Raw genomic sequence first — 25,872 nt, 5'->3', positions numbered from 1 at the left:
GGTTAGGGACCTGCTTGGAAGAATCCCATGAGATACAGTAAAGGAGAGAAGAGGGGTCCAGAAGAGATGATTTACTTTCAAGGATCACCTCCACCAAGCTCAAGAATGGTCCATCCATGTGGGCACTCAAACAAAGGTGGCAGGAAGCCTACATGAATAAGCGAATCTTACCTTATTTGTCTTTTCTGAAGCAAAGGCAGTGGTCAAGATAAAACTGATGTTACTTGTTTCTGAGCAAGATGTCAGTAAGATCTGTATTAAGATCATAATGAAGGAATATAAACCAGGGGAAAGTGRGTGGTTAGAAATACAGTTTAGGCTTTAAAAGCATACTAAAGCAATGGTAATCTCATTAAATAGTAAATCTTCTGTAAAAAGCTGATTGGCAAATGAGAAACCAAAAAGTAAAAAAAATCTTGCATATATAAACCAGTTGAAGTACTACCATCTTAGAGTATATTTTAAAGAGTAATAACTTAGAATCATCTAAACAAGCTTTATAAAAACATGTTATTATAGCTGACTGTAGGTTTTGACAATGTGATAGAACTTTTTCATGCGTGTGGTTTGACTCATTGTGATTATTAAATTTTCTTCTTTTTATGCAGAAAATGATGAGGTCRTCAGTGTTTCATATGTTCATACTAAGTATGGTGGCTGTAGATGTGATTGTTGCTGCTAGTAATTACTACAAAGGAGAAAATTTCAAGAGACARTACGATGAATTTTACCTAGCTGAGGTGAGTATGCTGAAATCACTATCCAGATATTTTTCAAGATAAACGAAAATAGAGAATGTGAATGTCAAGCACATTTTAGTATGTAATTTTTTTATCCCCTTAAGCATTCCAAGAAGTCTTTGCTAACTAGTTCAAGTTCTTCTGTCTGGCAGTGTCTGACAACCCTATTTTACAACCTTTTGAAAGGTAATTTCCTCAAACAAAATGTCAGTGGTAATGAGCTGAGGCTTAAGTATAACATCTGCAGGCAATGCATGGCTGCTAAGTTGCTTTCTTTCTCTAGGAGTGTAGCACTGAAAAAAAAACAGCTTTAAAAATGACAAAAATTCTGTCTTTAAAAAATACATTGCCTTTTTCAGTTAGGCATTTAAGCCTATACTTAGCTATAAACAGGTCCTTAAACACAGCTGAAATAGTGTTCCACATAGCTAAAATACTGTACTGAAGCCTGGCTTCAGTAATCTCCAGAGCACACTGCAAAAGATATTTATTCAGTCATGAATCTGGAGAAAGAGGAGGTTGTGCTCCTGAACCACTGAATTGGAAGATAAAAGTTTATATATGATATTTGAGCAGAGATCCTACCTGAGTGATTAGTCGTTTGAGGATTTTACCATTGTGCATGTGCTGGGGTGTCTAGAGCCTTGCATATCTGTCTTATTATTTAATTCAATTTTGAACAAAAAATTACTGGAGTTGTTGGTACTAATACATAGGTATAATTTCATACAGATATTTTTTTTTCCTGAGTCAAGACTGAAGCCAGTACTGTAGGTTTCCTTATTAAAAATAGTGATCTCAGCAAGCGCTGTGAATTGTCACCTTATCCAAGAATCAAGACRCCATTGCTGAAGTCCACCCAATTCAGTCCTCTGAAGATGCTTACCATGGTTTTCTGGACTGGGCGCCTGTCTAGCTTGATGGTCACTGCAGTTCTCCTGTCTTCAGTTATTGCACAGTCCCTTAAGGGTGCTAGAGGGGGCAGCAATGGAAAAGAAGCAACTCTKTAATTTAAGGCCTCAGTTCCTGAAGACAGACATTTTCACTCTAGAGAGTGAGACAACATTGCCAGCCAATAAGGCAGCAATGACAGTGGCAGAGGCACAAAGTCTGATGACTTTTGCTCTGGGGGTTTTAAATGTCAAAATTCATTTGTGAGTCAGGCTCAAGTGCGCAACTTTAAGTACTTTCATCCATAATGATATAATGCTTTATGAATCTATCTGCTGTGATAACTTCAGCCGATACCTCTTTATTTATGTATTTCTAGAATTTGTATCTAATTTCCTGAAATCTTRTGAAACAGAGACTTCACSAGTTCTGGGGCAAAAATGARAGCAAAGAAAAGTTAAAGATACCASCAGAGTCCAAACCCTGGAACAAGCTGTAGAGACATCAGTGCTGCATCGTTCTCTATTGTCTCTCATACCATTGAGGGTGCTGAAGATTGTATGGACACTGAGTAGATGTTGTCCCAGCACCTGAAACACAAGCTCTCTCCACTGATGAATCATGCCTATATGTCATTCCCTGTTAGCAGGGCTTATGTGAATTACAGTAAAAGCAGAGGTTTCTACAGATGAAGATATGCACTCTAGCTTCATATTCCCCTCCTTTCTTTTGGCTAGTAGCAGAAGTTAGTGACTAATAAGCAGCTAAAATGTYAGGAGGGATCACTAAGACTAGCATCGAAGTTGGTTATTCATCATTGTTCATTGATGAATTATGCATYTGCTTCCTCACTGAACCTGAGGATCTGGACTTTGAGCATAACACGCACAGCYTTATTTCTTTTCTTAGAAGAGTAACTGACTTCTCAGTATTTCTGTAAAGTAAATCTTCTTTGTTTCTGGGCCTTTGAGTTTTAGGAAGGTTATATTTTAGGCTCAGATACCTTTAAAATGACTGATAAAGTCAGGGTGTTTGACTGCCTTAGCAAAGTCATTTCAGTGATAAAGTCAGACCATTTGCCAATATGCACTTTAAAATGTACTCAGTAAATAAATAATGTTTAGTATAATATGTTCCAGTAGTACTTAATGGATTTAATGGATTTTCCTATTATCAAATAAGCAAAGTGTTTTTGAAGGGAGGGATCAATATGATGGAGTGTAAATATACATATTATTTTAAGAACTCCAGAAAACTTTGTCACTGTTAAACTGAGTAAATGTCTTTATACAGTCAGTACTTTCCTATGGCATAGCAATATAATCCATACAATTGATAGGCAGATGTTAGGAATTCATCCCATCTAGCTTAGCTATGCTGATTAGACCCAGAATCCAAAATTTTAGTTAGAAAAGTAACTGAATGGTGATTTCATATTTTCAAATTAAAAATAAATCTAAACACATCCCCAAAAGGCTTTAAAAGTACTTTGTTCCATACAATAAACAAAATTTTTAACAAAAAAAAAATAAAATTTACCATATTGAAGTTGGCTCAAGTTTTAGACAGTTGTCCAAGAAAGAGTAAATGTGAAATATATAACCTTTACTTTATCTTAAATTCTGAGCGCATTCTTAAAAAANAAATGTGAAAGAAGATGATCCTGGGAATAAGACATTGGAATAAAACCAACAAATTCTGGATTCTCTTGCTGTATCATTCACAGGTTTTGGGATATATGTTGTCTTCATCTTTTCTCTTCATAGATGTAGGAATAGTAAAACTTATTTTAATCTCCTAGGCCAGGATCAAATAATTAAAGTAGGATTAAAGCCTAGCACCATGAACTTTTCATGGTAGGCATGAAAACAACAAAATGGAGCCTGGATTTTATAACAAAATAACATTTATTCTATTTATATTCCAAATAGGAATGTAATGAAAACACTGCATGTGCTATTTCTGATGCAGTWCTGAATATATAGTATAATTATGCCTTTATTAATCAGCGCTAGAAATATTCTCTTCAACGTCTAGTTGAAGTTTAGATGATTTTTTCAACAGAAACACTTGCCAGGGTTTTAATAATTCAAGATGAGTACATCATGTAGATTAGCATATTATATTTCTGCCCTATGAACAATGTCTGGATTTCTTTCAAAATAGGCTTTTCTCTCTTTGGATAGTGTACAATACTGATTGGTTGGGGAGGAGTCAGAAAACTCCTTTCTTTGCAGTCTAAGTGTTTACATTTCTAAGCGTGTAAGCTAAATTAATCTGAAACAGAGAAGGTATTCTGTTCATTTGTAAGGCAAAGAGTTTTGAAGTTCCCTGGATTTTATACCTCTGATGCTTTTACTATAGAAACGATAAAAATCAAGTAAGAAMAAGCCCCGAGACTCTCACGGCAGAAGGTATAAAATACAGCATCAAAAGAGCAGAAGAGTCAAAAAAAAATCCTGAGAAAGRTGGAAAATTGATAAGCCATTTTCATTTCCTACTCGATTATTGTGAAACCTGTTCTTTGCAGCACAGGGCATACAAGATACTGTTTTAAGAGCCTTGAAGAGGCTGAATATTTGCATGGTGCAGACTATTCCGCAGCAGCTGGCTTGTTTCCTTGGTGAGGGAGACAGGTTTGAGCAGGATGCACTGCGATTGCTCTGTATTTTCCATTAGGCCAGGTCGCAGAAAGCTTTTCCTTTGAAGGGAACTTACTTGAGCAGACACTAGCTGTGAGAATTTTCTGTGTTTAAGGAAATGGCCAGACAGATTAAATGTATTGTTCCCTGAACCTTTGTCCAGAGGTCATCTTAGAAGCGGACATGGCCTGATGTAATAGCTCATAGGGTCCTTTCAGCAACCCCTAGGTTATAGTGGCCTAGATTTGTAGAAATGTGTCCATTTGAATTTAGTAGACAAACCTAACTTAAATTATTCGGATATGCAGTAACAAGGAAAAAAATCCTACTTTCTGTGTTGGAAAGAGAGGACAGACTCAGGAGACAAAGAGTCAAAGGTTAAACACAGAAAGAAAAGATAGGATGAATTCTAAACCCAGATCCCATTGGTTACATAATTTAGTATACCCAATAGTAATAAGAGGATCTGACAAGCTTTGAACTTGTATACATCAACCGTGTAGATTAAGCAAAAACAGACTTGTAACAGGAGGAGTGAACAACCAAATACAGCATCTGAGGACCCAGAAAGAGTACAAATCCAAACCCATTTTGATATTTGTTATTGCGGACTTTGATTTTACCTGCTCAGTACTTAGATAGAATAATGATGAATGTTTTTTGTTATGTGACTGCCATACTGCCTTCTGTTAAAAGAGGTTGCAGAATGGAAGTCTTATTGAAGACATGCAAAATTCATCTAAGTATTGTTTTAGAGGGCTGAAAACAGAGTTCAAAACTGGTGGTCCTGTATTCTTCCTTTTAGTTTCCTTTTGCAGTAAGTCTGTCTCCTTGTGTTGATGCTGCCTCTGTGAAGCCTTTTTCCTCTCCTTGCTGAAGGAAAGAGTGAGTGTAATGTCACATCTGGTAGTAAGGAAAAGTCTAGACATCCCTTGATCCCACTTCTGCTTAGAAGAATTTCCTTCTAAGGTTTCCCAATAGCTTGATAAGCTTTCAAGTAGGCAATGGTTATAAAGAAAAACAACTAGATCTATCACTGTTGGATGGTGGCTGAAACTGAGCTCTGTCACTGCAAAAAATATTAAAGAGATATTGGCAAAAGTTAATGTTGCTAAAGTCAGCATTAGTGCCATGCAACTTCCAGGTGACTGAATGGAGCCAATAGGGAAGCAATCCATTCCTGGTAACTCSTCTTTTGCCTCTCTTGTCTCTTATCCTCATTTCCTTATGCAGGGTGAGAACAAACAGATGTTTTGCCAAAGGGAAATTGGCAATCTGGTAGATGACAGCTGCCCAATATTATACCTGTGCAGATATGTTATTGCTTTTTTTTACATAAGCTTGCCTTTCCCCTGTCTCTGCAGCAATGAAAGGAGTGATTTCAGCATAAAAATCTATAAAAATTGTATTACATTTCACACCTAAAAAAAAGTTCTAGTCAGATATTCTGAATCTTCTTTCCTAATTAATTGCAAGGAAGGAAAAAATACAAGCTCTGTCAGCAGGAAGACAGGTGTATAAATGTAATCAGATGTTATGCAAACCATTTGATACATTTTTAAGTGTTAGTGGTTTGAATTCCTTTGACAAGCATGTAAAATGCAAATGATCCTGCCCACACATTTTTTAGAATAAATTAAAATACACTTAACATCGTATTTGTTAATCTGATCCCTAATGGGAAGCCTATGTACTCTGAAGTGTATGTGTATATTTAAATAGCATTGTTATTCCACCTGTTCTGAAATTGAATTCCAGCTGCTTCCTACTCCTGATCCATTTTTCCTAGTTCGCCCTCAGAATCTTTTAGAACTTAATTAGATGTGTTTTATTTCAGAAATGAGCTTTCCTTTAGAATTTGAGATAAAACATTTTCTTTGTGTTTCAGATGGAGGTTTTCATGTAATGTAGTAGTTTCTTCAAGTTTGGCTCATTGTTCTCACTGATCTCTTCAAACAATAAAAACAGAGACAGAAAAGCTGGCCAAATTTCTTTGGAAATATGAGGATTCATGCATTTATGTACATGGGTGTGTGTACCTACAACCTCATAGAAATATTTCATAGTATTTCGTTCATAATTTAAAATGCTTTTGAGTGCTGTGAATCATTTTGCCTTGATTTAGTCATTTGGAGGACATTTGAAGCCTGGTTGCTGTTTTGCATGCCTTGGGGAAACAATATGAGTGTACCTGGTAGCCCTGCTCTTCAGCAGCCATGTGGACCAGAGGAGTGAGTATAGGAAAAGAACATAGGGCAGGAACACTTCAGTGTTTAGTTTCCATCTCCACTCTTGCTTCTGAGAATCCTTTACACACAAAATATATAAAATACTATTTAGTTATCTCACAAAATCCTTCTTTGATGTTGGTAAATATAATTATATTTTTGATGGACTGTAGAGTTTAAATCTTTAATAACTTAAGTACTAAGGAAAAGTCTCAGAGATTGCCAGTGTCAGGTTCAGGATTAAAATCCTGGTCTCTGACTTTGTTATCTCCTGCCAAATCCAGTAGACTTTACAGCCCACAGTTAATTAATCTCTCTATCTTTCACCTTTATATTCTGTAAAAATAAGATAGTAATTCTTTTCCTAAGAGGAAGTTTGGGCTATGCTTTTTAAAAATTGCACAGTGCTTTAAAAGTCTTAGTTGTATATAAATACCACTTATTGTTATGTCTCTTGAAAAATTAGAGTGTCAGGTTGTTCAATTCCTAGCATGACTAAGACCATCTATCAACTATTTGAAAGCAGAAACTAAATTAAGAATTTGCCTAGTTTGGTTGGCACATAGGACCAAATTAGTTAAAGGAATAGTAAATATGTGTTTTGTCATACTTAATTTTCATCATATTATCATAAGTTGTTTTTGCAATAGTAATACATTCTAATGATTATATATATAAATGTAATTACAGAAATCTTTCAAGATATCAGATTGTCATTTTTTTAAAAGTGCTCTAAACTTAAAAATTCATTTCATTTCTATAATTGTTTTCATAGTTTGCCACAGAACAAATGAACACCATGTAATCACAAAAATTAGAAAACCCAAAAAATTATCTTAAAAATTATCTCTTACACAAATCTATTATTCACTGTTCATTCTTTTTAACAGTGTTTTTTCTAAATGTTATGGAGATATTTTTGCCGTGCAAATCCTTGATAAACATCATGACATAGAAACTTGCAATTTAACGTAGTGATTTGAACCCATCTTTCTTCTTTTTTGTTTTGTTCTAGGTTGCTTTTACAGTTCTGTTTGATTTAGAAGCCCTCTTGAAGATCTGGTGTTTGGGTTTCACAGGATACATTAGCTCATCTCTTCACAAGTTTGAGTTGCTGCTTGTAATTGGAACCACTCTTCATATTTATCCAGACCTTTATCACTCTCAGTTTACATATTTTCAGGTATGACTAGCTTATTTTTACATTTTACCCTAATTAATTCAAACAGCCACTAAAAGCATTACTGTTGTACATATTTCACTCTGATTTACTTCTATTCTCAGACTACTGATAGTCTCACTGTAGTGACTCATTTTGAGAATACTTCTAAAATTATAGCAAATCCATTAAGTCTGTTCTTAAATACCTTCCTTGGGTGGATTTACAGAGATAGTATTTTTTTCTTAAGTCCTCTACTGTTCTGTTTCCAGTAATTCCCATTTCTGTCTGAGGCTACACTGTTCAATAGGTTGTGGACTAGTTTAGTCACAGGCCTTCATTCAGCCTTGCCTTGCCTGAGGTTTACAGCCTCACCTTCCATGGGATCCACCACTGCTTTTCTGGTTTCTTCTTGAGCCTTCAGTGCACATGCTCCTGAATATCTTAATCTCTGTGGCAGTTGCATCCCTAACTACAGAGAGGCTCCAGTTATTGTGGATCTTCTGAAATTATTTCTGTAAAGTCATCTTAGAATTTGTTTTTGTAGTGCTTAAAGTATTCCTAATCGAAAGGAAAAGTGTGTTTATTGCAGGTCTAAGTTTTCTCTTTGGAGAAGAGCAGGGGAAGAGAAGAAGAAACACTCATTCATTCTGATTTCTAATTTTTCCAGTTCTAATCAGTCCAGCCAGTTCCCCGTTCTTCCTCCATGAAATGCTTAGGGTTGCTCCAGCTGTGGGAGAAAGCGCTAAGATTCATTACAATGTGCTATATTGTATATTTCTAAAGAAAGGTGTAAAGTGTTGCCTTTCTTCTAAAAATCATTATCTAATAACTTAGATAAGGGAAGAAGGCTGCCATGTATGCCAACTTGACAAATAAGAATTGCAGGTTAATACTGCTTAGATACTTCACTTTTTTGGTGGGTTCTAGGAATTGTTGTTTACAGTAAGTTAAACACTGATCGTTTGACTGGCCAGAATATCTTCACAGTATTTCCAGTTATAGTTGTTTCAAATATGGGTTTGTTTTTCAMAGAATCACACAAAATCACAAAATAGTTGAAGTTGGAAGGAACCTCTGGCAATCATCTAGTCCAACCCCTCCAGCAGGGTCACCTGGAGCGTGTTGCACACGATTACATCCAGGCGGGTTCTGAATATCTCCACAGAAGGAGACTCCACAACCTCTCTGGGCAACCTGGTCCGGTGCTCTGTCACTCTCACAGTGAAGAAGTTTTTCCTTACACTCAGGTGGAACTTCCTGTGTCTCAGTTTGTGCCTATTGCCTCTTGTCCTGTCACTTGGCACTACTGAAAAGAGTTTGTCCCCGTCCCCCTGACATCCTCCCTTCAGGTACTTATACACATTGATAAGATCCCCCCTCAGTCTTCTCTTCTACAGGCTAAACAGGCCCAGCTCTTGCAGCCGTTCCTCATAGGGCAGATGCTCCAGTTCTCTGATCATCTTCATAGCCCTGCGCTGGAATCTCTAACCCACACTTCCTGAGCTTCTCTAGGAGGATGTTATGGGAGACAGTATCAAAGTCCTTGCTGAAGTCAAAGTACACAACATCCACTGCTCTCCCCCCATCTACCCAGCCAGTCATCCCATCATAGAAGGCTGTGAGGTTGGTTAACCATGATTTCCCCTTTGTGAATCCATGCTAGCTACTCCTGATCACCTTCTCCTCCATATGCTTGGAGATGACATCCAGAATGAGCTGTTCCATCATCTTTCCAGGGATGGAGGTGAAGCTGACTGGCCTATAGTTGCCTGAGTCCTCCTTCTTGCCCTTTTTGAAGGCTGGAGTGACATTGGCTTTCTTCCACTCCTCCGGCACCTGTCCAGTTCTTCAGGACCTTTCAAAGGTGATGGAGAATGGCCTAGCAATAACATCCACCAGCTCCTTCAGTACTCRTGGGTGCATCCCATCAGGGCGCATGGATACAGATCAAGTATGTCCAGTATCTCTAACCCAATCCTCCACAAACAAGGGAAAGTCTTCTTTCCTCCAGACTTTCTCCCTTGTCTCCTGGCTCTGGGATTCATGAGGGCTAGCCTTAGCGGTAAAGACTGAAGCAAAGAAGGCATTCAGTAATTCTGCCTTCTCTGTATCTTTCATTACCAGGGCCTCAATCCATTCAGCAGCAGGCCCACATTTTCCTGAGTCTTCCTCTTGCTGCTGATGTATTTGAAGAATCCCATCTTGTTGTCCTTGACATCCCTTGCCAGACTGAATTCCAAATGGGCCTTAGCCTTTCTCGCCGCATCTCTGCATACTCTGACTGCATTCTTTTATTCCTCTTCCACATTCTGTGTACTTCTTCTATCTGAATTTTGCCAGGAGCTCCTTGCTCATCCATGCAAGTCTCCTGCCCGCCRTGTTAGACTTCTTTCTCCAGAAAGTGGCAGATTCCACTAGTATCTGATGATTTTTTTTCCAGGCAGTTTAAGTATAAATTATAAACACATTAGACTAAATAAGTAAGATCATCACTAACTCATAGGATTGAAAGTATAATTAAGATGTAGCCAGATGTTGATAATAACGTGTATATTTTTAATGTATTTAATTAGGTTTCTCAGTTAAAAAAAAAAAAAGCACTTGCTGTTCTAACAGATAATACCAGGGTGTGATTTTTTTCACAATATATATATCTATTAGTCAATATATATATATTTATTAGAGATATACACTTTGCAAACAGAAACACCTACTGCACTGAATGATRTAGGTTGCCTTTTTTCAATCCATGTTCCCTAAGAGACCAATGATGATAAGGCTGGAAAATCCTTCACCTTTGATGTCAGTGTGTAAGGGAGGCACACACCATATTCCCGAGCAATTAAGCTTCTGGGRAAGCTAGATAACACATTTTCAAATTTACCAAGGTCAAAAAGTCTTGCTCATATTTGTATATCTGGAGGTTAGGCAGATCTCCAGGCCTTTAGATATTAATGGTGACAGGTTAAATGTGTTACTTATCAGCCAGCAAAACTGGTTACTGAAAACAGAAGTCCTATTTGACACATTCCAGGATAGTAAGCAGTATTTTGTGCTTCTCTAGTCTTCCTAGGTGTACATTTCAGTCTGCATTATTTGTTAGTCTTAATCAATACTTTTGCCAACATACCATTCACCCTTCACTGTACTGGCTACTTTCCACCTTCCCACCTATCTTCCTTGCATTCACTGTTCATTCATTCAAAACAATTTCTAAAGCGCTCTGTGAAAGAAAACATCTATAACCTAGAGCAAAGCACCATTCCATGCTGTAATCTATAGGCCCCCCAATCAGGGGAGAAATGACAAAATTTGCGTATTTTAGCAGAGGCCTGCAATAAGCTTACATAGTAGGAAGAAAGTTCAACAGAATTTGACATGTAGCATTTTGAAGAGTATAGTACACTTCAGTGGGTAAAGTATTACTGAGTCTTTTTCTGAATAAATARTCATCACCCCAAGAGATGCAGCCATTATTTGTAACAAAGCTGTGCTTTCTCTTTAGTAGTTTTCAYTTCGATTTGGTTGCAAAATATTTTTATATTTAATCCAAAGAGTGCACTTTCTACATTTTTTAAATTTAATACAATTTGTAATTCAATTACATGGAATACATAAATGTTCCTTACAGTGTACTTTTGCTAGATTTAATTTGTCTCCTAATGAAAAAAAATGAAACAGCAAATAGTATCAATAARATTAGTGTGTAGCTTAAAGGTCAGTTAATGCTCCCAAAAGGAAAGGGAAAAAGTAAAATGGGCAATGCAGTTTATCTAAAACGTGACTCAGAAAACCACTAACTAATATGAAGTCTTCACYCCACTGGAGTCGGTGCTGAAAGTAGTATTGATGGGAACAGAACGAGCAGTCACATGCTGGTAGATCTTGTATKTACAGAGGCACCATGTTTGCACTTTAATTCTTCATAGTATCTGAAAGTTTCAATAATCTTACAATCTGCTACTGTCTTGGTAACCAGGGTCACGTACACAGATTATATGTAATGCGATCACAGTGCCCTGAACGAACCTGAAAGAAAAGACTTCATCTCGTCTTTTTCTAATGATCTGGAAGTTAAGGTGTCTAGTGTAACCTCTCTATCTAGGTCCCTTTTATAATCTGTGAAGACAGATAGGGGCTTCCAAAGCATGATTCATCCCACCCCACGCTAGGGTTTGAGTATGTTTCAAATGAATTGCTCTCTGGTGTTGACTTTCTCTCTCCCTCTCCCTCCTTTGACAGTAGAGTCTAGATGACTAGCTCATGCTGGGCACCTGACTGTTAGATAGATTAGATGAATTTGATGCAAAATACAAGATGTACATTCTTAGCAATATGTAAGGTACAGTGAAGGCTTTCTGTGAACAACTACCACATCGTTCYGTCAACCTATTTTCTCTCCAAAAGCAGCACGGTGATTGTATTGGACTTTTATATGAGGTCAACCTATAATTGCACTGTAATTCCTACCTTTCAGTTTCAATATGATCTTCATGGAAATAAAAGATGTACCCTGGGCTAAAGAATCCTTTTCTTTGTAAGAACTATAGAATTTAATTTGCTCCTTATGCTCCTGCAAGTTGTCTCCAGCAACTGCTGTCACTGCCTCTATTGATGRTGATGTTCCTGGCACTGTTTATGGCAGCATCACTGTCAGGAATAGGAGGATCAGCAGCTTTAACAAAGGTAGACTCAGCAGTAGCAGCACCTGCAGTGCTGCTGACACTGCAGACAGAGGTGATGGCAAGAGCAGCAAGTGGATCAGGATATTAGGTAAGACCTCAGCAGAGTTTGACACAAACTCACAATTCTGCTGCCAGTATAAATACTGAGAGGTATAAAATATATCACTGGCACACAGATGCTATTTCCTATTGAGAAATATCACCCATTTTTTCCCTTTTTGTGTATAGGATGAAATAGCAACATAAATTTCATTATCTAACTTGCTAGGTTATACTGTACACAATGCCAGGCAATTTGTGCTGATTTCCCTCTGGGTCACTGAATTGGAAAGATGACCTGTGGAAGAAGAGTTTGCATTTCTTTATGTGAATATGTAACCTGATATTACAGACACCATAGAATCATAGAAAAATTTAGGTTGTAAGTRGCCTTTAGTTATCTACTCYAACCTCCTCCTCAAAGCAGAGCTTTCTTCAAAGACTGCTCAGGACCCTGCCCAGTTGAAATAAGTAAGAATTTTTAACAGTGATGATGATCAACCTTTGGAGTGGTTTAGCCAGCCTCTTAGGAATTTGTTGCATCTAAGTTACAGAGTAAGTTGCTTGAATTCCCAGTTTGCTACACTCAAAATCTTGGTATGGGCAAAACGACCATATCTTATATTCAAAGTTATACTTTTGTTGTTATTAGTCTAATTAAGTCCCACATTCCAATTGAAGATCTGGGTATTCCAGTTACAACAATACAAACACAATTCAAATTATACATAGTCAAAATGATATACAGACTTAATTGTGTCTATACTTTGGTGTTTTGCTCACTGTTCCTCTGTCCCTCTGGGTCCTAACATACAGAGGTTCATTTGGGATGGGTATGGTGAGTTATCAGTGTCCCAAATCCTTAACTAGGAGAAGTCTGATGTTGATAGTTTCTTCTTCCTCATGGGTCTGCTTGAGTTCATTATATATTTGTTAATATATTGTAAACCTTGGTCTTTCTTCATTGATCTGTAATTCTATGTTGCATCATGCAAATACACTTTTTATGAGGTGTTTTGTGTGTCATTGTTCCCTTGTTACCTCTAAAACCTGCTGCATTCCCATGATGACCATTGGTCATTAGTGAGTTGTTTACAGCCTTGGAGCCTATGCTCTCAAGACCTCTGCTATCATCCCATGCCTGTACTCCTCAGTGCTGCATTTTATTGAAGGGTCATAGATAGTTCATTCTGTGCAAAATTACTGCTTGTTTTTACTATCTGTTTGTACAAAATGTATACATAACAATAAACTTTACACCACACAATTGTAAAAAGCTAAGCAGGAAGCTAAAACAAAGCAGTTTAATAGCTACCTGGTTATTATCTAACTGCTGTTAAAAGCTAATACGAATCTCTAGACAGATAGATAAGACAAACTCTCACAGGTCTTAGGGGCTTGTGTTCTTAACCTAACGTACAACCTGTGGCCTGTTACAAGCAATGGCAACGTGATATTTACTGGGCTAAAAGTCTATACGTTCTTTCTTGATCTTGAAGTCTGTGAGCCTGATGTTGCTGACTGTAATAAGTGAAACAACTAATACATTGATATTTTCTCTTTCTTTGTAGGTTCTTAGAGTAGTTCGACTTATAAAGATTTCTCCTGCTTTGGAGGATTTTGTATATAAGATATTTGGACCAGGAAAAAAACTTGGGAGTTTGGTGGTATTTACTGCCAGCCTTTTAATTGTAATGTCAGCGATCAGTTTACAAATGTTCTGCTTTGTGGAAGAACTGGATAGATTTACAACTTTTCCACGGGCAAGTATAAGCAGCATTGATTACTTCTTGCTTGTTATTATTCTCTCATTATTAGTATATCATACTTGTTACTATATTACCAATCTTACTTTCCTTCTAAGAACCATGAAGCAGAATTAACTTGCATGGAGATAAAAGAGTTGTATTTTCTGGGTATGTCAGTCTTCCAGTCTGCCTTCAGTAGTGAAGTTTGGCTTAGGTGTTCTATTTCTGTTGTTGAGGGAATACAGAGAAATTATATTTACACACACTGATGGTGATACAGCACAGCATATGGTATAACAGTAGTCTAGCACAGTACAAAAAGAGTGTTCATGAGCACAACCATGAATAATATCCTTAAAATGTATATAAAACATGCCTACACATGATTTGTATCTTCATATTATGAAAATGATTGTCCTTGATTTGTACAGGAATGCCTGTTTTGCACAGGACTGTAAAAYCTGTTTGCACTGACAAAATAAGTGTTTGCCTTTGAGGCATAAATAATGATAAATAATGGAGATTTATGGACATTACATTAGATCAGAACAGAACATTGAAGATCAGTGGAAATTGGAGCTAATATATTTACTAATGCACACTGTTCTGAATGAAAATACTGCCATTTCTTTAATAATATATTAAATTGAGTGTACCTGGATTGGTTCCAGTCACAATTTATTTGTTTCTCTTATCCCAGCTTGGTTATTCACTGTATCTGTTTTAGTGAAACTGCATTGGTTGGAGCTATTAAATAAGAATGACAAAGACAGCCTCAGGAGTCATGAATTTAACAAACAAAATGGCCAGGCAACAATTTGTAATTATCAACCTGTATTTGATGCATGGGATGCTAGCTATCAAATCTAAGACAAAATAATACCTACCCACGGGGAATAATGTAATGCCATGCTTTCTATTTTAGAAAAACAGTCTGTAGGATCATTAAGAATTCAATGCAATTCTTTTCTGAAAGCTGAAGAAAGAAAAAAAAAGATAATATAACTCAAGTTTTTCTTACAAAATCAGGCCTTTGTCTGTAGACTGAGTGATACTACCACTGTGCTGTGGTATCCCAATATGGATCTCAGAGGATCCAAAGCCCATGTATAATTTATAAAACAAACTTCCAACTGCAAAAGTTTGAAATTATCATGGAATTTGTCTTTGGAATTAGYTTATTACTTATGCAAAACAGCAATGACAGTTCTGAAAGAATTATTATTGTATAATTAAAATAAGATATACACAACAATTTTCAGATTTTAACTAGATGAATAGGAGTAATGATCTGAGAAAGATCAACCTGCAGTAAAACATCGCTGAGATACATTAAGATACTAGTAAACTTTTAAATTATTTTGGACATTTCAATGTGCATTAGACCTCAATAAGTATTTTTCTCATAATGAATTTTAGCTGTTATATCTACATATTGAAATATATGTGTGAATTTGCAGAAAATACTTCATCCAGCAAATTACACATTTGTTTAAAAACAGGAAATATCCTGATTTGTTTTCTATTTTCTGATTCGTTTCTTAGAAAAATACAAGACCTTTTACAACAAGAAAGCAGTGTTCCAGTAATACTGAATTGAAGTATTTTAATACTTTTTTATATGATAGCTTGAATTAATAGTTTCTTCTTATTTTTTAGTCATTCTCTATTTATATACATATACAATTAGTCGTAGTGATTCAWAGTATGATTTACAGTATGTGTTTTCCTGTTTAGTCTAATGAAGCAACTCTTTATAAGTTAATAGAGTCACGGAAAACTTTATAGTCCAAGATTTTGATAGGACAATGTCCATCTAAAAAGTGTCTTTCTAGCAAAGGTTAGGGAATTCCCACTAATACTGTCGCTTCTGAATGAATACCACTCARTCAGTTTCCAATAAGACACTTACAAAATGTGTGCTTTGGCGTTTGCACGGAATGAATTATTTTCAAAGTGTGACTGAACAAGCACTTGGATTACTRTATAATGTAGGTGATAGGAGGAGGTCTGCATCAGAAGAATTTGGTACTGTAGGTTTTTAGGGGGAAACAAGAATGAAGCTGCAATGGCAGGCACTGTTTGTTATTGTGGACTTTTTGCAGTTCTAAATATGCTGAGGACAAGTGCACTACGAAAAAATTATCACACTAGAGATTAAATTTTGAGGTTGCACATTAAAGTGCCTTCAGCACTGAAGTAGACAAAACACATTAAATCATTTTGAAACCCTAAGTGCCTTACAGGAGGTCACAGTATGGGTTTTGGAACAAGCAGACCTCCTTCTTTCACTAATGCCTATAAATTGCATGTTTTCACATGGTTTCTTGACAACAGTCAATAGGCACAAGTTCAGTGTTTCTATGGTTACAAATTTCGCTGTTCTTCTTTTGACCATTGCAGCTTTCCAAATAGACTGGTTTTATCGCTAATATTAAGTATAAAAATATAGATGTTTTCTATACTTTTTTTAGCAGATCTGTTATCTCTATTTTTGCACATCTTTTCTGCCTGCACATATTGAGCCCTGAGAAAAACAGGGAATAGCTGAGATCCACACACAAAATAAAAGAGAAATGAGAGAGTTCTGTTCAAAGGCATCTGTGGAAGATAGTTACCAAGAAATTTAAAGATTCACCGTATGGAAATCAAAACACATTTTTAGTGTCTCCAACTTCCATGTCCCTTAAATCACAGTTTCTCATGCAGTTTGGAGCCATGTATTGACTGCTCATTGTCTTGGATAAATTACGAAGCTAGGAGAGCTGCTGTTCTTTTAAATAGGTCAACACAAAATGAAATCCAGGCCCACCTGATGCCAATGGGATTTTTGCTATTGACATCAGTCAGTATCAGAATCTACTATCTTCAGTAGAATCAGGACTTTTTCCTTTCAATCTTGAACTAGGAGGAGGCTCAAATTATGACATGTTAGTTCCAAGTATCATCCATTAAAATAACCAAACAGTATAGTCTTAATTCTTTGATGCAGTTTCAATCTTAGTCTCATTGACACATTTTTATAGAATAGCTGTTCTGCTCTCAGATGGGTTATTGAACACTCATTAGTACATTAGGGAAAAAAAGCAAGTTCAACATAAGTAGAAAAGAATGCAAGCATTTCACAGYATTGGCCCAAATCCTGTTAACTTAATTTACAGAAATAACACCACTTATTACAGAACTGCATTGATGAGTAAGGCCTTTGGGATTTGGTCCATAATATTTTATGAGCAAGGACCAGTTATGAGCCAAGTACGTTACAAATGAAAGTTTCCCAACTTTTTCTGTAGTAATCATGTAGCACCACCTCTGTAATGGATGGACAAGATACCAGAATTGTGACCCCTGCTGGTACATTTAACTGAACATTTGTTGATCATCCGCTTAAAAAAAAAAAAAAAAAAAGTAGTTTGACTTTCATCGTCAAAACAGCTAATTAAGTAATAGGGCATAAATACTCAAACTGACAGCCTTTTCTATAGCATAAATTAATTCAGAAATTCACCATTTGCATAAATCTTTAAGTCTTATCTTCACAGATGTTGATTCTGTCAGCTAGATGGTTGCATTTCAAATTCATTTTAAAATAAACAGTGGGAAGTATACCTTTCAACTAAAAATATCTTGCTCTGAAGGAGATTGCTGAGTGCAAAACACAGACTCATTGTACACTGCTCATTGTACACTGCCTTACTTTTTTTAAAAAAACAGTATTTTGTCATATAAAGGACTTTTATTGCATAATATTAAATAAAAATCAAATAAATAATAAATAAAAATACTTAAATTGTATTAAAGTGATATACTATTACCTATGTCCATTATAAACAGCTGTTTTAGAACCATACAATCAGTAAGGTTGGAAGGGACCTCTGGAGATCATCTAGTCCAACCTCCCCGCTCAGCAGGGTCACCTAGAGCATGTTAGACAGGGTTGCATCCAGGYAGGCCTTGAAGATCTCCAGAGAAGGAGACTCCACMACCTCTCTRGGCAACCTGTGCCAGTGCTCTGTCACTCTCACGTTCAGGCRGAAATTCCTGTGCTTCAGTTTCTGCCCATTGCCTCTTGTTTAGACGGAAGATTAGATTTTTACTATGCTAAAAGAGTATCTTTTCTAAGTTAACATACTGTTTGTAGTAATGAAGGGTTCACCACACAGTACTGGAGATATGTTTATWCCTTGAAGAAATAATTAAAATACATTTTAAAAAAATCCAATAAACTAGAATATGTGATTCAGAATGAAGGATACTGCACTGCTTCAATTATGTGGTTACCCAGGGGTTTTTAAAGCCAGCAGCAGGCTGTATTATTTTATATAGCATCTACCTTTCTTTCTATTTCAGCAGACTATCACACCAGTGAGATATGACCCCYATTAGGTCCCGAGCTGCTCTGAGTACAGTGAAACAGTGATCGCCTCTTTTAGCTTTACCCCTGCCTGTGAAGGGAAGGTGAGGACTAGTGCTGTGCAGTGTTGCAGTACCCTGAGGGGATCGTTGTCTTCTTTACCCCCAAGCACTGATATAAAGGCGGCTGAATTTCCTGTTGTTTCACACGTACTCCTCTGTCTACAGAAGGTCTCTCCTGAGCTGAAGTTCCCAGTATTTCCTTCTCTGGAGAGGCATGAGGTATTTTACAGACAAAGATAACACATGCTGGTGTTCTGCCTTTTTTCTTTTTTCTTTTTCTTTTTTTTTTTGGAGACCCTCAGTAGGATTTTTTGCAAGAACATGTATCACTAGTAAAGTGATACAATTTTGCACAGTATAAGGTGGCTCTGTGTGYGGTTGTGGGGGACACTGCTTCAAAGGGTTCCCCTCCAGGGGATAATCTGGGCACAAGTTAATGATATGCTAGTTAAGGCTGAGATTACTGGTTGGAACATGCAAGTGAATGGTACTGTGCAAATTCCAGCATCTATGTTTGGGCTTTCACAGAAACGCATGAGATGATAGCTAAGATTTTAGCTGATATAAAGGATTTACGGAAAGGTAGTTGTGAGCAGTTTTCTCTATTTCGGGCTACTTCTGGGTTATGATAGCTTTTGTTCTCTGTGAGATCTGTGTGTCCAAAGGAAAAGTCAGTACATTACATTTGGCCAAGATGTCGCTGATATAAGAATTTAAGTCTTACAGTTAGCTTCATCCCCCAATGTGTATGATCTCTTGAATGCTTTGATCTATTTYATGTACTCCTTAGGTTTGCTCGTTATGAGTGATTTGGACTTGTAAGCTTAAACAGCTCTGAAAATTTGATCAGTGTTATTTCATTCTGAAAAGCAATTCTAAAATAGCTCTGCCTTACTCAAACCCCTTGGTCTTAGTCTAACAGTGCGTTTATACTTCTGCCTGCTTCAGAGGCTGCTAAGAATATAATAGAAATAAGAAAATAAGCTGTATTCTTTTTTTTTTTCTGTGTGAGAATCATCAAGAAAATTGTTTGCAAAGTTCATAATAGCTAAATGTGTGGGAGCCCCAGGGAGAGTACAAATGTACAGTTCTTCCTCTGGACATCATCTAGAGATACCATGACCCAATTTTTATTATCTTAAAATTTGTGCTATTTACAATGTGCAGAGAAGAAAAAAAATTCAGTGCTAAGATCCTGTCCAGTGCTCAGTGAAAATAGTCAGACACTGAGCTCAAGCACGGGCCTCTAGATACTGATGCTGCTTAATATTTAACTTTCCTCCTGGCTCCAGCTAATTCCAAGACAATCCCAGAGCACAGACAGGGCAATAGTTGTCTCCAGTTGGGCACTACAAAAACATAATTTGGACAGCAAGACTGCACCAGTTTTTATTGTCCCTGCCTTATCCATCCTCCAACACCATCCCTGCAAGCTTTGCACTCACAGGCCCTCCTTTCAAATTTTAGGTACATAGCACACCTTCTTGATTTCACGATACAGAAACCATAGTGTGCTGAGCTGTGCCGCATCCTTCTCGTGATTTCAGATAGTTGGAACCAGCYTCTCCTCACCAAATAATAATGATGTACTGTAGTTAGAGGAACACCACATAGGGCCTGGAGCAGATGCAGGATCAAGTGCCATATAACATGCGCATGAACAGTCTACTGTAGAGTAGATTAGCCCTGAGAAGCATAATTCCACAATATTTACAGTGTGGATGTAGTCTTAAGAGTCTTGTTTGCACCAGGAAGAACTGCTTAGAGAAAATACTGTTTTATTTTAAGAATTCAGCAGATTTGATAGGGAACTCAAGAAAACTGTGTCTATAGTTAATATTAACATTACTATTACTAATTTATTAATAATTATTAACATTATTATTAATATAAACATGAAGCTAAACAGAGATATTTATGCCAGCAGATTCAAAAATGAACAAGAAACTTACAGTATTATTCTATAAGAGCATAGACCAGTCTATATGTTTTGGGGTTTTCCAGCATATGTTCGGGCTTAGGATAAGTTAATGCAAAGGGCTTTCTAGGTGCTGTTTCATTAAGGATGTAACAAGAATAGTTCTGTTCTGTTTGTGCCAAGGGCATTGTTGTGTTACTTCGTTGTTGCTTGGGGTGTCAGCCACACTGAGCATAGCTATAATATCTCTTCATCACTATAAGCTGCATCAACACTTTGAATCAGAGGAACCATATTAACAGGAAGCTGTGTTGTTAACATCATATTTCAGTTTCCAGCACATTTTGTGGTAGGTTTTAAACTTCAGTAAGATACCAGCTCTAATCCTTGCTATCTGAAAATAAATTCATTTTTAATATCAAGCAAAAGCAATAGAATTTGTGCAGCAGTTTGGCCGTAGCTAATGTTTTAGAAGTATTGAGATCTGTGCACCACTTAGATACCAGAGTTAAACTTCTGTGACTAAGGCAGAGCAGAGTCATCAGTGTCTAGATATGATACACATTTCATGCTTGCACATTTGTCAAACTCTGTTCAGTGCTGGTCTGTGCTGTAGTCTTTTGGGTGGCATGAATTTCACCAACCATGCAAAYCTCTACATTGATGCGTTTTGAGATGTCAGTGAAGTATAGACAGAAGGTGATTCATCTCAATTTAYACTGAGATGAGACAAAACTACTTATATCTCTCAAATTACTATAAAATAAGCTTTGAGCGAGTAGCTTAAATGCCAAAGCCTGTAATGGTTATGGCTGCATTTGATCGGATGAATTGTACTCCTGGCTTGGGCTCTTTCTTCTTCCTGGTTCTACGAGCAACCCTTTTGTAAAGTGCAGCTTTCTCAGCTTTCTCCAGAAAGCTCATTATGAGATCCTCGGTCCCAGGTACCGCCTTTGGCCTTAATCAGTTTTCTGTCTCTGAGCCTGTTTGCAAATGGCCGGAAATGTGGCCAGAAAATCATACCACATCTCTAGCATTCAGACTAGGTGAATGGATACTGAGTATTGATCTTCATAAATAGTTAAAAATTTGTGTATATTATGAAAAAATGGCAGTAGATGAAATTTAGCCTATCTTCTGCTTTACATGGCTCAAGTGCAGGTTTGGGGCTTAAAATGCCTAGAACATCTAGATTTTAGGGTTCATCTGGGTTCATATATTGCCTATCTCAAAAGACAGTGTGTTAAAACACTTCCTTTATTCCTTCTATTTTTGATGTGCACTCGTGGTTTTAGAGATTTGAAAATGTTACAGAAACATTTCCCCAAAGAATACGACTTAATATATCATAGAATAATTTGACTGAATGAAACAGATGAACAGATGGAAGAACTGAGGCCATGCTTTCTTTTTTTTATTATTATTATTTTTTTGGTTAATCTCACTTGTGAAATGCCTAGAACGCTATTGCTGTTAAAACGATACAAATGTATGGTCTGGTTAAATTACGGTTAATTTTAGGCACATTTAGAGAGATAGGCACATTATAGAGAGCTAACACTCAAGAATAAGCATAATGACAGCACAGTATAGCACTCAAAGCAATAAGCTATAATGCACAGGATTTCTTCTATTTTATCAGCACTAGAGGAAACCAGAGAGTGCTTCATATGGGCTAGTGGACCTAGGAGTATGTTTACAAGTTGCAGAATATTAAATCTCAGTCAAGGTTAACTCTTGCTCTGAAAGTAGCATTTCACTTGACTTTACAAATTTAAATCCACTTATGTTATCTTTTAAGTTAAAAAAAAAAGTCTTCTACTCCATTAAATCAACTTGAGGCTTGTGTCTCTGAAACTATTTTAATATAATTCATTAATCTATTTCTTGCAGGCATTCATGTCAATGTTTCAGATTCTTACCCAGGAAGGATGGGTAGATGTCATGGATCAGACACTGAAYGCTGTAGGACATATGTGGGCACCAGTAGTTGCTATTTACTTCATACTTTATCATCTTTTTGCTACTCTGGTAAGTTTTGACATGCAAATGTGCTATACTTTTCTTTGTTCTGAATTACTGTCATAGCTCTTGTCTTACTTTACTCAGCTGGTTAAGCCTAATTGTGAAGCTCATTTTCAGCATAGAGGGCTTTAGGATTAGTTCTTTGATGTGGTACARTTTACTCCTCAGTCATGTGGCATAAGGTGATGAGCCTTTGTTTGGGTCTGTGGTATTCTTCATAAGATCCAATACTGTTAAACTGATACTTGTTAACTATCTTGTTCCTTCACAGTTCTGATGATTGCAGAGTGGAGTAAGCGCTTTTATTTATCATGTAGAATGTCTTCTCAATCTCCATTGCATTCTGTTTGCAGCTGTAATTGAAGTCAGAAGTGTAAAGCCTCAGGGTGCAAACTCCTAATTAGAAATCATTGCTTTCCTGTTGTGTGATGCAAAATCAACACAAGGGAAATACATCATGTAGCATATCAAGCAATAAAAGAATGAGAATTAATAAAGTAGTTCCTGCATGTACATGGAAATGGGGATTATATCTGAAAAAGATTTTTTTTCCTGTATGCATTTCAGATGGGATGATTACATTTTCCTTTAGAGAAAATGGTAATGAAAACAGCTTTTTGGAAATCTTACATCAATTAGGGCTTGTTACTGTATGTATTTCAAATACCAAACTCAGAGAAAATGCACAATTAGGGGAATAATCATTTTAGCTATCCCTAGTTCTCCTCTACTTTTGCTCATTTTGTATTTTGCATTTAGTATAGTGTTTGGATGCACTTATTTGTATTTCCACTTTCTTCATTCCTTTTTCTTTCTTTGCTTAGTGTTGGCTGCTTATGTAAGTTACTAACTGTATTTATACAGTTTCTATTTGCCTCCAGCTTCCTATTTTTACTTCATTATGTGCTCTGTTTCACTTGTAATGACGAAATGGTCAAATGGCCAATTGTGGACGCAGCAGGCTCCTTCACATAGGCTGACATTCTGTCCGTTTAATAAAAGGACATTTGATTCTCTTAGAGATGCTTAGCCAAATTTAAAAAATAAGCTGAATGAATATGCATATCAGCAGATACATAGGACTTCTATTCTTCTGGGAAGGATCAGAAGATTCCTCAGGGTCTGTAATAGCAATTTATCATTCTAAAAAGGTCTTTAAAGCTCCTGGGAAGTGGGAATGGAAAGCAAAAAGGAAGTGGATTTTGGTCATGGATTTGAAAACTGTAACTGGTTAGAGAATCTTGCTGCTGTTTTTCTGATGCTCTGCAAAGAACATTGTTTGAACTCCATTTTTTTCTCATATGACAACTCTGTTTTGAATGAGTCATATAGGACTTCTCTGTTCACGTAAYCCACTTATTATTCCAGGAGCTGCGGTACCTCCCTGTGCAACATCCTCAGTTTTTTTTCTAGAGAATTTTTATTTAATTACATGGTCCWTGCTTTGTTTCATAGGTGTACACAGTTCTTCTCATTCACATAAATTGTGCTTATATGAAGAAACTTTGGTCATAGAACTTTGCAGAGTTACCTGTTACTATGAAGTTGTTAGCTTCAGTTTTGAGATTTTCCTTAGACACTGGAAAGAAGAAACTCTGTAGAACAGAGTTGTGTGGAGGCAAAAAAACTCTTAAAGAAAGAAAATAGCATGAAACTGGTGAAGGAGCATGAGAACGGTTGGGCTGTTACTGAAACAAAGAAGAGATCTAAGAATAAACAGCAGTAAATAARTAACAAGAATGAAGTCAAATGAAGGAATAACTCTCATCAGCCAGAAGAAGGGGGAGGATTAGAATTGAGAAATGATAATTGCAGGCATTTGGCAAAGGAGACTGTTGAGCTTTGGAAAGAAATGAATAGGTTTCACAATAAGAGGCAAAGAAAAGTTGAAGCTCAGAAAACAAAACCTGTCTTGGAAGTGAAGACTGTTATTAATCAAGATGGCAGTGCAGGAAGTTAAACAAATAATAAGTTTGGGTTTAAATGTTCTATTGTGGTAACTGCTCTGGTTCTTGCTGATGTGAAAAGAGAGTTAATGAGAGTCTTGATGTGTCTTGATACATAGATGTGCACAAAGCAGGAAGGTTGTAAGTGGAGATATATTTAATGAGTACTGTATTTCTTTTTAGCATGGAACAATACTTCCTTAACTAATGTGCTCTGAGCAGCAGGTAATAGAGAATCACAGACTATGTAATGTGTCTAAAGAAGAAAAATACTATAAATTACATTAAAACTCTAACAAAATGATAGCAAAACTGTTCACCAACAATTAGTGATCAAAGTGCTTTGTTCCAGRGATTATGTATTTCATCAAAATTCTGTCTTGCTTTACTTTTCTGAAGGCCTTCTTAACTTTCACAGATCATAGCAAGCAGGTTACTGAAATGTGCATGAGGTACTGTTTAGGTATGTGAAATATTTAATACATCTTTTCTAATAGCTGTAGAAATTTTAAAATATTGCTTATGCCAGTTTTCTCCTAAAAGAACATTCCTTTTTCCGAAGACTGACATTTTACAAATGCACGGGTGAGAGTCCTTTCTTCATCTTTCTTGCTTTCATAGTTGATGGAGAGAAAATGAATCTTGCTTTAAAATGAGATCCAGACACCCAGCTCAGATGTGCACATCTGCATTTGAACAGATGAGTTTCAAACTCTGTCTGGTGTACTAAGCTATTTAAATTTCATCTTCCATATAGGTTGCAAATCATTTTCCAGTATTTTTGAATGACAGATAAACTTACATTTCACTTACAGCAATGGTGAACAGCTACTGTGTCTGCTCTGGATGAAAATCAGTGAGGATTTGGACAGTTGTCACTCAGTGGTGCAAGACCACAGAAATACTAAACCTTGTAATCTTTTAAGAGACCTTAGATTCCTATTGATATCTGTAGGAAATTAGTGCTTACCTATAGGAGCTCAATATATTTGTAGATATTTGCCTGTTTTAATTTAGAAAATGACATTTATATGCTTAAGTCAAATAGGATCAGATTTGCAAACACACTTAAACAACTAGGAATGCAGGAAAGGTGTAGRGTGCTTGCATCACTTCTGTACTATCTTTTGTAAACTGTATGTATTCTGCTCTATGTTTCATGTTTTTATATCTCTGATGAATTTAATTTCCTTTTCCTGTTTGATAGGTATATTGTTAAGCATACATAATGAATTGGTCATGAAACATAGAATTGATTTTTTAAAGTTCATGTAGTAATTGTGCGATAGGCTAAAAACAATTTATTACTTACAAAATGGCTCTCAGGCATATAGTAGCATGCTCTTATTAGTTCAACAGCTATCAAAGGCAATACTCCTACTTACATCAGAGACCCTCATATTTTCCCTGGCATTTAATAGTACTTCTTAAG

General features: G+C 36.5%; 1 protein-coding gene across 3 annotated transcripts in view; it reads left to right on the top strand.

Moving 5' to 3' along the window:
- Nucleotides 1-25,872, top strand: part of NALCN (sodium leak channel, non-selective) — a 233,946-nt gene that overhangs the window by 114,733 nt on the left and 93,341 nt on the right. For 2 of the 3 annotated variants that reach the window (XM_085306003.1, XM_085306005.1), the window contains exons 10-13: nt 609-740; nt 7,517-7,684; nt 13,959-14,150; nt 22,363-22,500. In XM_085306003.1, the coding sequence (XP_085162129.1) occupies nt 609-740; nt 7,517-7,684; nt 13,959-14,150; nt 22,363-22,500 (630 nt within the window). The remainder of the gene's footprint in view (nt 1-608; nt 741-7,516; nt 7,685-13,958; nt 14,151-22,362; nt 22,501-25,872) is intronic. The other variant, XM_085306004.1, reaches the window with a different exon arrangement.

The sequence above is a fragment of the Rhea americana genome, unplaced genomic scaffold (assembly GCF_003343005.1).
Source record: "Rhea americana isolate MKP2758 unplaced genomic scaffold, rheAme1 scaffold_23, whole genome shotgun sequence".
In the NCBI taxonomy this organism is placed as follows: domain Eukaryota; kingdom Metazoa; phylum Chordata; class Aves; order Rheiformes; family Rheidae; genus Rhea; species Rhea americana.
Note: the sequence above shows the minus strand (reverse complement) of the source record. Positions and strands in the feature narration are given on the sequence as shown.